The sequence below is a fragment of the Harpia harpyja genome, chromosome 21 (genome assembly GCF_026419915.1).
Source record: "Harpia harpyja isolate bHarHar1 chromosome 21, bHarHar1 primary haplotype, whole genome shotgun sequence".
Lineage (NCBI taxonomy): Eukaryota > Metazoa > Chordata > Aves > Accipitriformes > Accipitridae > Harpia > Harpia harpyja.
The window spans coordinates 3,680,578-3,692,758 of record NC_068960.1 but is presented as its reverse complement, the minus strand read 5'-3'; the positions used below and the strand labels follow the sequence as shown (position 1 = coordinate 3,692,758).

Here is a 12,181-nt window from a genome sequence, read left to right as displayed (position 1 = left end):
TCTAGAGCCTCTCCTCCAAAACCAAGGTCCAAATTTGGCTCTCCCAGCAGTGCCCTATCAGTGCCTCACTGTGACCCAGAGATCCTTGCTGACCCAGGAGCCAGCAGGACCACTGGGAACAGAGACTGTCTCTCCATCAGCTGTGTTCTTAATTAAAAGCAGGCACAAGGCTTTGCATTGCTTCCCAGACAACAAGTGACTATGTCATCTGTACAAGAGACTGCCGAGACATTCCCCAGCGAAATCCAAGCCCACTGTGTCACTAAGACATCAGCAGAACACACACATTCCCTCTGCATTGCCTGCATTCAATTACAGCCCCATTCATTGCAAGCTTTCTTACAGTTTCTGCAATAAGCAGTAGCTGGGACAAATGCAGAAGGGCAAGGGCAGGTCTTGGTGTCACTTCCAGGAAGGCAAAGCTCTTAAATACATGTGCAAACTCCAACCTGAGATCTCTGCACCTGGGAAATTACCCAAAGTACTAAACAACCCATTAGCTCTGACCCTGGCATAATTGAATCTGGGAATTTAGTAAGAGAGTCTGTCTCTCCTAACAGCACTGAAGATAAAGCCTACCAGATCGCAGATAAATTGCTGGCATTGAGGAAATCTTCTGCAGTAAACCTCTCTGCTGCACTCAGAACGTCAAAGGACATATTCCCATGGTGTACGGTGTATCAGTCATACAATACTATTAGCTAGCACAGGTGGTATTTAAAGAGATCGCAGATAAGAGTTTAAAGAGACTGCTTGCTAAGTGCACAGATAATCCTGCTCTTTTACACAGGAAACTGTGGCTTCTTAAAGGCAGTTTTAATTTTATTTATGATTTTTACGAGAAAATTAAAAAATTCTGCTGTTACATATGACCCATCCTGTGCAAACAGCCCTCCTGTCACCTGGGCTGCTCTCAGGGCAGGGGAAACTGCCCCCAGAGAGCAGAGCAAGGAAGCCTGCGACACTCAACGGCTGTTGACACTGATGGTTTTGGCCACACTGCCGCATCCTTTGTCTTTATTACAAATCCTGGAATAAATCTGCTGCTGGCTGAAGGTATCCGACCACGTAAAAGCAATACGCTGGGGCTGGATCCAGCACCGCAGAGCAAATATCCCTCATCCCCCCCACCCTGTAGGGGCATTTCTTTGCATCGATACATAGCAGTAGGGTTAGCTCCTTACCAATGGCTCCGCACACAGTTAAGCATCAGGATAACAGCACCCAGGCAGTAGCAGGCAGCACGTGGAGAGCCGAAGACTCGGCTGAGCGCTCGCGTTTTGTGCTCCCATCTGGCTACCTGAAGAGACAACAGAAAAGAAAGCGGGTGGTTGGAGGTGCCTGGGCACGTGCTGCCCCAGGAGCGTGAATCCCACGGCCTCGGCCCCACGCCGGGGGACACACACCGTCTGCGTGGCTTTGTGCAAGAAGCAAGCGGAGGCCACTGATGAGACATAGCTTAAACCAAGCCTGGGGGTGAAAGCTCTTTCTCCTACCCATGCCAGCCCCTACTAGTGCTTGCATTGCCCATGCATTGCTAGTGCTTGCATTGCATATGCCCTCGCATTCCAGGCCAGCCAGCAGCACTGAGGCACAGGCTCATGTTAAAAAAAAAAAAAAACAAAGCCAAAAAACCCTACACATCAGTTTTGGGGAATATGTGGCTTGAACAACATGTGTCCAACGAGGCTGAGAGCATTGCTAAGGCTGTCCCCAGGCTCCAAAGCCAACAGGCTCCTGCCACGGAGCCTGGTATTGCTCTCCTGGAAGGAAAACAGATCCCCGAGTAAGGGATGGATCACAAGGACACCCAGCTCTCATTTTCTGGGCTCCATCATCTCCTACATCCAGCTGTAGGGATTATACCTGACAGGAACAACCCCCTCCCTGCTCACTTCCAGAAAAGTTTGCAAGCACTCCTCCCCCAGACAAGATCTACCAGCTTCGCCCAGTGAACTGCTTCCACTTGTACAGGCTGAACGAGCTGGCCTTCATTAGCACTCAGCAATTGTAGCCATTAAGGGCTCGCCTGCACTCCTCACCCATCCCTGCACGGCTGTCTCAATGCAACCCGTACAGCACGTCAGCGACAGCCCAGGACTCACACGTACGCAGGCGGCATCTCCAGGGAGGCATTAGCATCCTTTACAGCACGCTTTTCTCTGGCTGCAATTTTAAGCTCCGTGTTCTGCAGAAGCTGATGGGCCCCTGCCCAAAACACCTCGCAGCTGAGGAGGTGCCCTCTCAACCCGGGAGGCTGCTGCAACGCAGGTGGCTGGAGCTGCTCCCAAAATCTGCAGGACTGCATCCACCCAAGTCACCAAATCCAGGACCCTCATTCCCAAACTGATGAAAATCCTTATAGCTACTCTGTTTTCTACCTTTCCTGTACCCCTCAGAAAACTGTCGCTGTATTTATTGCCTTTTTTGTAGGCTCCATTTCCAGGCACCACGCCTGGGGTTTGGATCAGACCCTCGATTCAAGCCAAGCAGGGCACACCTGGGCAATGAAGCGAGAGGTGGGAGTCAGCAGAACATCTCGGCACCAATTTGCTTCTCAGACACGGCTGGCACTTCATTAGCTTCAAACGCACTTCACTCCCTCGTATGGAGCCTGGGCAGCTTTTGGGAGGCACCTGCAACCCAGCTATTCATCTACTCTGAATGTATTTGGTAATTTATTGGCTCTATTTGAGCAGAGAAAGGCAGCTTTGCAGGTCCCGCTTTCTTCCCAGGCTAATGCAAAAGCACAAAGTGCTGCTGGTGGAGGGGGACTGCTGGCTTCGGGAGGGGAGAACGATGAAAACCTCTGATAAGCAGGGCACTGATCTCACATGCTGAGAGCTGATTCAATTAGTTATGCAATGATTGCTCTGAAATTACAAATCCACTCATGACAGAGAGAGCTGCTTCACTGCCTTTTTCTGGCTGGTATAAATAGTTTGTATTCTAAATTGAATTTAAAATACCGTGCGTCACGCTGCTGCTAAAATGGGAGCCGCTGTTTGAATGCTGAGAGAGTGGAAAAAGAAATATAGGGTGAGTTACCACCTTTGGAAAGTAAAAAGAAGTGACCGTACAGGTGACTGAATCACAGATGGAAAAATGCAGCCACGTGCCAGTTATCTGTACCAACTTCCTAATTCCCTGGAAATTATTCTGCCGGCGTTTGCACGGATGGCAGCTCCTGGTTCGCTTCGAGAGCTTCGCAAAGCCTCTCAGTCGGCGGCAGAGCTGAAGCTGAAAGAGAAGGCAGCGTCGCCGGGATCAGAGGGGAGAGCCCGCGTGCCTCTGGGAGCCGTCAAGGCGGCCTCGTAATTACCCTTGCCTTTAGAAAAGCATATCTGGGCAACGACAGAGCGCAGCGGGGCGAGGGGACGCGTTTCCGAGCCCTTTGGGGCACCAGCTGGCTCGGCTGCGTTGGGATTGCTCCCAGCAACAGCCCAACTCACGCTGCATCACGTTGCTGCTGACTCCCCGGCTGGGACCGAGACGCCAACTTTTATTTAGCTGTCACAGCCTTCGGATGGGACCCCGGGCTCTTTTCTGAGCCCACGCGGGAGTCATCCCGAGCAAAGCAGAGCGGGAGCCTGCGTGGGGCTGGAAGCGGCGGTGCCCGCCAGGCCCCGCGGCGATATTTCAGCAACAATTAATTTGTTCCGGTTCTGGTTCTATTCCTTGAACAACTAATTAGTTCTGGCTCAGTTCTAATTTTCTAATTTTAGTAATTTCTAGCTAATATTAGCTCTCGTTCGACCCATGGCTACGCAGCTGGCTTAATGGCTTTATAAAATCATGAGCTGATGTGTTATTATTTACTGCATGACGGATGCAAAACGCTTTTAGCATCCTCCGTGGCCGTGTGCGGGACACGGCAGGGCTGAGACCAGTGGCCTCCGGGGGAGGGCTGCAGCCGTTCCCAGCGTGCTGTTTGCCTTCCCAGCCAAAGCCAGCACCGTGCTGCCCGCAGGCGAGCACAACGTCGGGGAGGAAAAGCCCCACGCCACGGCTGTGTGTCCCGGTGAGGGAGAGAAGGATGCATTTTTATTTTTCTTCCAACCTCCAAGTTTGGAAACGGAGTTAATACAAAGTTTCCTGACTTACCCAAGGGTCAAAGCAATAGAAAAATTCAAGGCTCCTTTTCCAAAGCTCCCAGCCCTCTGCTTTCACTTTAGGATACTTGGTGAGGGCTGTAAGTAATTTTTTTAATGTTTCCCCCAATGCTCGTTATTGAAATAAATCAACGAGCGGATGTGGCTGCAAAGCCGGGGAGTGCTCTTGGGTCCCATGTTCTGCCTTTGGCAGGCCGTTTCGGCGCTCGTCAGGGGCAGACACAGCCGGCTGATGTTCCCAGGGAATCGCCGCCTCCTCTACGTAAATTCAGGGCTGATTTCTACATAACCGAACCGAGCCATCTCCCCAGCCGCTCGGGCAAGTGCGTAAACAAAAATGAAAGCACCAGCATGCATTCCCAGTGGCTGCCCTGATGCAAAATGGAAATGCTCTGAGTTTTCTTTTTTTGGGCAGGCAAACCTTTCCGAGCCACCTCGAGAAGGGCCACAAATAACCACTCGAAAAGCAATTTCATCTCATGAACCTGTCTCCACAGCTGATCAACAGGAAATGCTCTTTACAGCTCTGTGTGCATGGCAGACCATTGCCTCTCATTAATATTTAGTATTTGTTTCAAGGAAATTGATTATTTTTGTCTGCCATCCAGGGAAGCTGGCTTTTGAACACGCTACATTTTAATTTGCTCAACCCCAGCTCTGAAATAGAGACTCTGTGCTGTTTCGCATGACTCCATTTCTATATCTGGCTCGCCCCAGAGATGGGGAACAAAACCAGATAGCCCAAAGGCTCAGGTCTAAGGGACATTTTGCATCTCAATGCTAATCAGCTGATCTACGTCCTCACATTGCCCCATTGCCATAGTATCTGAAGAAGACGGTGTGGGCATGAGTGAATTGAGCCTTGCGGCATGCCTGGGAGGCTGGGATGGATTAGCAGCTCCCTTCAACCCAAGGGAAACTGAGGCACCGGAGGGTTGAGGCAAGCGGCTCCTTCCCAGTTCTCCAGGGAGCAGGGCAGAGGGGCTGTGCCCTCATCCCGGACCCATCGCCCACCCGGGGGCATGCTCTGCCCACTTCTGGGGATGCTCTTGCCCTGGCCAAACTGTTGGCATAAAAATATTCAGTGCCCAAGTCTGGGCTGTAGAAAAGATGGCAGTGAATAGGATATGCTACCTTCACCATCCCTGTCTTGCAGTATTTGCCATCATGAAGGATTTTGCCCCATCATGTGGGGTCTAGGAAGCAGCCCGCCAAGGGACCCAAAAGACAGAAATTTCATGAAAAGACGAGAGGAAGAACAATCAGCTCCCCAGGGCATGTCTGCGTCCCGGTCCCAAGAGGATGCACGTGGGTAGGGTGAGCCCTGGATACACGGACGATTCAGCCCTAAGTAAAAAAAAAACCCTTCAGACAAAACCAACCTGAGCAAATTTTTTAACTTTCTCCTCCAGTCTGGCCTTTCCTAGGCCAGCCATGGGGGTACGTCCTCCTGTGGGCGCTGGAGCAGGAGAAACCCTGACTCTGGACTTAGCTGGCTCCGTATGAGCATCTCCCATCAGGGTAGACGTGCCCTGCCTAGCCTGTAACCTGATGAAAGGGCAGGAAACCTGACGTTACCCTTATTTCACCTGCGAGGACCAGAAGCACCGACCTGTTCCCCTGTTAGGAAAAATCCATTTTTCCTTTCTGATTCGCTGGAATCCCTCATTAAAATGTAATGACATTCTCTGTCACTGCTTGGATGCTGGAAAACAACCCTGCTTGCAGCTACTACCTTTATCTAAAAGACAGGGAGGAAAAAGATACACCCGAGCACCCAAACTCTGACTGTGGTGCTCCCGGGAGCGAGCAGGGAAGCAGAACCAACACAGAGCCAGGCAGCAGAGCAGGCTGCAATGTAAATGCACGTCCACTGCCCGCCTGCGAGCGCTGGGGCTGGCTGACCTTTGCCGAATGCCAGAGGATCCAGCCTTTCTGGCTGTCCAAGTGACCGCGGAAGAAATGAGGGTGGTCTGACCTTATCCCTCTTAACGAACCGTGCTCGAGCCCCTCTGCAGTCGGCAGCGCTTAGTGCAGACGGTTTATTGCCCACGTGCCGGTAGGGAATCGCCGACAGTGCCGGTTGAACACCGTGGCCAGGCTGAAAGCTCCAGCCCGGGCTCCTGCGGTCACTCAAGGCAAATGTCCGAGTGCTCGTGCTGCTCCTAGGTGAGAAAAAATCTGCTTTTCTAGGAGAAACCTCAGGAGAGACGGGAGGGGAAACTGCAGGGCTGGTCCTGGGGAGGATCGTGCATGGCAGCCCCGAGGGGTGTCCAGGTGCCGTTCCTGCCGCTCGCCGGCACAGCACCGAGCCCCTGGCACAGGAACAACACCAGCCGAGGCTGGCATGTGCCCATGTGCGCAAAACACCGGCCCGCCAAGCACCCACCCCAGCACCGGGCACCGGCACAGGCTTTCTGAAGGCATGTGCAGAAAACGCCCCAGGGACTGGTGTGCCACTGGCAGCAAGAACATGATTAGCAGGAGCTCTGGGCAGCGAAGGCAGGAGAAAAAGAACAGAACAAACCACGGTTTAATTTGTACAAGCTGGTAATTATAGTTGCTATCTGTCTGAAATCTCTATTGAGTTTATTTAAATATGTTCTCCGTGAAGGCCATTCAGACAGGAATTATCAAGGTGTTGCAGCAGAGGAGATAATGCCATGCAGTTTTCAACAGATCAAGGGCTGATTAGGAGGAATTAATTAGCTGCTTAAACAGTCCTTGACTCGCTGCAGCAATTAGCCGTCACCTCCCCACAGTCACGTTCCCGGTGCAGCAGTGGCGGTGATACGAAGCACCCATCAGCAGAACTGCCTTCCCTGCGCTGCCGATGAGCACCGGGTCAGCCCCGGGTGGGTGCGTGGCCCCGGGAAGGTGCCCTAAACCCACGAGGTTTAGCCCGTGGCCAGGGCTTGGCAGCCAGGCAGCGGTGCATTAGGCTGCAGTGACTCCCTTGCACCCGCCGTGACGCCCATCGCCGGTCGGTACGCGTCCACCCGCTGTGACTCCCAAGATGAGGCGGACAGCGGGTATCTTCCCTCTTCCAGCCTTTAGCAGGCCAGTCTCTCCTGCATCCTTCATCCACCATCTCTTATACGTTATGAGCCACCAGTTCTCAGCCGCGCTCCACCACTGGGGCCAGCTGATCATACAGCAGCCTTAATCCCACGTGCCGTCCCTTTGGCACGGCGGGAGCATCGTCCCCACCTCTGCCCATCCGAGCCGTCACCCAGCCTTCCCCAAGCCCTCGTACCACCCAGCCCTGCCTGCTGCAGCCCCTCCGTCCTGCCGCAGCACTGCTCGGGGTCCCTTGCTGCTCATCCCTGTCGTTCCCAGTGCAGCCCATGGCCCAGGACCCGTCTGCAGCCGAGGTGGGCACCGGCTCCAGGACTGGCTGGGAGCGGGTGCCACGGGGCAAGCACTAAACCATGGCAAGCTGGCATTGCAGAGCTGCCTGGGGAAAGCGGGCTGAGCCGTCCCCAGCTGAACACTTTCCAGAGGCAGGAGGAGAAGCCGGCACTTGGGGTGACCGTGAGACCACCTTCTTGTCCCTCCTGCCACCACAGCACCCTGGGGGAGCCAGTCGCAGGCTGCCAGCTCCTGCCAGCACCCCGACAGGCTCCACTTTGTTTAATTGCTTCCTGCCTGCACTGGGAAGAGCCGCGGCGGCTCTGGACTACCTGATCTAGAGACCGAGTTATTTCTCTGAAGGCTTCTCAACTCACAGGCACTCAATTACAGAGAGCCATAAGACGGTAATGGAGCCTGAAAGCTTTTTAGCAAATGATTAAAGCCCTGCGAAGTTCCCCCACTAAGTACTGGAGCAGCAGCTTCCAGTTCGTGCAATTAAAACACTGAAGTGGTATTAGAAGAGACAGGCACCGTCTTAACGGTTTCATGTGAGCTGTAAGGCAACGCAGGCCGGAGATTTTGCCCACGCAGCTTGTAAAGGTCTTTTTTATGGTAATGCACCAAGAAAAGATGGACCCAGAGATGGACTGCTGATGAGCAACAGGCACTGGGGACAACGGGTGACAGCCCGTGCACCTGGAGCCAGAGCAGAGCAGGGACTCCCATCGGAGCTCGGAGGCTCCGGGCACCCCGATCTGATGGGCAGAGACCTGACAAGTGTCCTGAGAGACGGGGACAGGCTGGCTCGGCCAAGAAAGGTCTCCCCAGGAGGCTACACCAGTTAGTTTTTCCCCTTTCCCATTCCCCACTGGTACGATGGCAATAACAGCTGTCAGTAAGCCGCAGCCAAGGAGGACGGCTTAGCTCATCCCTGTCTGCCAAGGGCTTTCAGTTTGGAAAGGAAGGCGTCGATTTGACTCAAGGAAGACTTTTCCATTGCCTTTCACGGGCTCTGGATGGAGGGGGGTTGTTGTTTATTCCAGCCAAAAGAAACAGCAGCGGGGTTTCGGAGAGAGAGGGTTTCAGTATGTAGACTGGCTACGCAGCGATACTGCGGCATAGAACAGCCAGTTGGAACGACGGGGCTGTACACCCAAGTGACATGGAGTTTCACGGAGGGAAAAACCACACGTTTCCAGGCTCTCGCAGTGGAACCGGAGGCTTGGAAAGCATAAAAGGCTGCAAAAAAAAAGAGAACATCCAAGGGGCTGAAGAAGAGAACTATCTACAAGAGGAAAGCAGGGCGGGCTCCTCTCCAAAACCAAGGGGCAGGTTGGGGAGCCGCAGCGCTGAGACAAGCCGGCGTGACAAACCCTTGCTGCCTGCAATGTTGATCGCCCAAACGAGTGAGTTAAGACCATGAAAAGCAAGCTGGAGTGCCTCTTCTAGTGACTTTTCCCCGACAAAGCCTGTGCACCGCCATCAAGGGGGTCAATGGGGTCTAGTCTGAGCACTTTGACACAGGGAGAAGAAGTGGCTCCGCTTCTTTAGAAGTGGAAAGATGACTATTAAAGAAACCCAGCCTGCCTCTACCACGTATGAGTTTAGCCTAAAAAATAAAGCCCCCCCTGCATCCATCCCCAGTGAAAGTAATTGGACTGAAATGGCACAGGTCACCTCAGCTAAGAGCCTTGAGTTGGGGAAACAAAACAAGCCGGCAGGTAAACAGATAAGGGTTTCGTAAGGACTAGGTACGCTTTACCTCAAAGCCATCCCTTGAGATTACCTCCACATGAGCCTTTACCTTGAATCCACTCATGATCAACAGCTAGATAATAAATTTCATTTCTCTAATAGTGTTTATGTGATTTGTCAAAGTACCATCTCATTAGCTGGTTGTAATAAAAACAAGCCCCTACTTAATGTATGCCAAGGCAGCCCAGGTCCATCGATGTTCCATGAGCCACATCCTTTCCTCTTCAATAATAACAAAAATGACACGCAATATGGGCTGTATTTGCTAGCAATTTCCAACACAAAATCTGAACAGTTTCTCCTCAAGGCAAGGAGCTCATGATTTATGTCCGAAGAGCTGGAAGCTGAAGGCAGGTGATTTTGAGTAACCCAGAATGAGCTGTGTTAATTAATTTTGAGAGTGGACATAGGAAGCCCTTATGAGCAGCTCCCCAAGACTGAGCAGGGGAAAGGCAACACGCTCCAGCTGCAGGGAATCAGCCTGCATGGCCCAAACAGACTCTCCTAGCCAACAAAACCCAAGGAAAAAATATCTGGGAAATAATGATTTCTCCAGAGCGCAGCACAGGATGGGGAAGGACCTTTCCAGTCCTAGGCTGGGATGCGGTGGGGATGGCCAAGTACTGGGAGGGACATGGGCTGCGTGGGGGAACGGGGAGCAGCTGGGAGCCACCCAGCTCCTCTTATCCTGTAATACAACCTAATAAACTAAAGTCCCGAGATTAGGGAAAGGCAGAGGCTCCCCCCACACAAGTATTTGGGGCTCTGCTGGAGCCCAGGGGGAAGGCCAGCACTGCCAGATGAGCATCTCGTGCACAGGACGGTGAAGCATTTTGCCCGGTGTTTCGCCAGTTTCTTTTTCATCTTCCATGCCCAGATGACTTGGCCCACACTCGGCTATCCATTGCACACAGTCCCCATCCAGAAAACCACAAACCTCATAGTTTCATACATTTTTCTGAAGCTCAGAGCATTTTCTTTGAGCAAAACGGGTCTGATTTTGCTCAGGCAGTCCATAGCAGGCACCTTCCCAAACCAACCAGAAGCAAAGGTGTGTGTCGGTCTCTTGGGTGAGTGAGACTATTCTGCCCATCTCACATCCTGTATTTGCTTATTTTTTTTCCTGTTACTCATGCAACACTAAAAAAAGCAAAGCCGGGGAAAGTGCTTGAAGTGTTATACACACAGCCGCTTTACCGAAACAGGCCGTCTACCCAAAAGACCCATTTTCAAACAAAGCGATCCAACAATAGCACTGACAATGTTTGAACTGGCATCGATTTAGAAAGACAAGCTCTTTGCTGCACCACACTGTCAGCAAGCATTCAGTACAAATGCCACGTTACAAGACAAACGCCTCTCTTTTTTTTTTAAGACTTCCCTTCTATTTTCGCACCTCTGCTCCGTTGCGTTATTTCCAAATCAAGCCCTGGATCCCAGCAGATCCACAGTGCTGAGGTCAAGTCCCTCTGAATTCGCTGCAGACTTCAACGCCTTAGGTTTGGTTTTAAATGTGGGGACAAAGCTTTCTATCTTCATCACAAAGCATCTATCCCGCTCTTCAAAGCTTTCCAACGATTGCTGCAAACATCTAGTTCAAACGCTATCGCCGTTGCAAATAAGGTCAGCCTGATTAAAAAGCAGTTATTCTAGCTGGAATAAAAATGGACAGTCTTCAGCAAGTGCATCCTATGTAAGAAATATCCTCTTACGGAACTGAGACAAGCCTTCACTGGCTCCAGGTAAAAGGAGATTGAGGTCACCTAACGACTCTGACATTTCTTGCAGCCTCTGATTCATTGCAAAGAGACCATATAAAGCTATACGGGAGATGGAAGCTAATTCAAGTGCCTTTTTGCTCTCCTGTATGACCTGCATTTAGTTGCAGATCGTGTTCAGGTACCAGCGTGAGCACCCAGCTCTGTCACCGTGTCCCCAACCAGCTGGACCTGCAGATGTGCCCCTGCCTGCAACCGAAAACTGGGGCTGGATGCTGCAGGACTGCAAGTCGGGCAATTCTTCAAGCAGATGGGAGTGGAAATACTTTGGCTCTGCTGTCTTAAAGATTAAATCAGAAGCTCCAGTCCACCCAATGTATGAGTAAGAAGGAGCAGGCAGGAGAGAAGGCGATGGAGAAAGGCTGAGGGTGATTGGCAAGCAGAAGCCTCTCGAGACGCAAACACATCAGCACACAACCACACAGCCCCACGCAGAGGAAGAAAAAGCAGCCAAGCCATCCCAGCGCTGCCTGGGATCTTGCCTTTGATGTGAGGGTTTTCAGACCCGGGCATCATCTTTGCCATTTGCTCTCGTTAATAGGTTTGCTTAGATTCCAGCTCAGCCCAGCTCATTAGCCACACTGCCGAATCTGACACTAATTCTGGATGACTCCTATTGCTACAAATAAATAATAAAATTGCCTCCACGCAGGGGTTGTTTTCTTCCTCTCTCCCCCTAATGCAGGTCTGGTAGCATCGCATGTATCTGTTAATGAAGTCCATTATATCCAGAGTTTCTCAGCAAGTAAAAATTACAATCATTAGCCAGTGACTGATGAGAGACAGAAACACCATTTCTGCCCGGGCTGGCAATAACAGTACGCCAAGTACACGTCCCAGCGAGTCGAGCCTTGCTCTCCTGTAATATGGTACCCAATGTTCTTCATTAGCATTTCTCTTTTTAATAGAGCAAGACAGCGTCCCGCGGCAGGTCACAATTACACACAACAATTAATTCAGGGAGAAACAATGACTGGTGTCACAGAGGCACATTTTGCAGCGGGGTTGTCAAAAGGTGAAGTGGAAGATGATTAGGAACATTTTAAAGCCCTGCCTAAAACCAAAAACAAAACAAGTGGAGGCACAAGTGACAGCACAGTAAAGGAGACATGGCTGGTTTCCTTGTACACTACTTTGCAATTTTTGTTTTAAATAGTAAAGAAACACAGCAATTATTCTTTT

The 12,181-nt window shown here is 51.5% G+C and overlaps 1 protein-coding gene across 4 annotated transcripts in view; it reads right to left on the bottom strand.

Annotated features, from left to right (window-relative positions):
• PEMT (phosphatidylethanolamine N-methyltransferase) overlaps window positions 1–12,181 on the bottom strand; it is a 44,593-nt gene that overhangs the window by 18,637 nt on the left and 13,775 nt on the right. For all 4 annotated transcript variants that reach the window (XM_052772740.1, XM_052772739.1, XM_052772738.1 and 1 more), the window contains exon 3: window positions 1,185–1,300. In XM_052772740.1, the coding sequence (XP_052628700.1) occupies window positions 1,185–1,300 (116 nt within the window). The remainder of the gene's footprint in view (window positions 1–1,184; window positions 1,301–12,181) is intronic.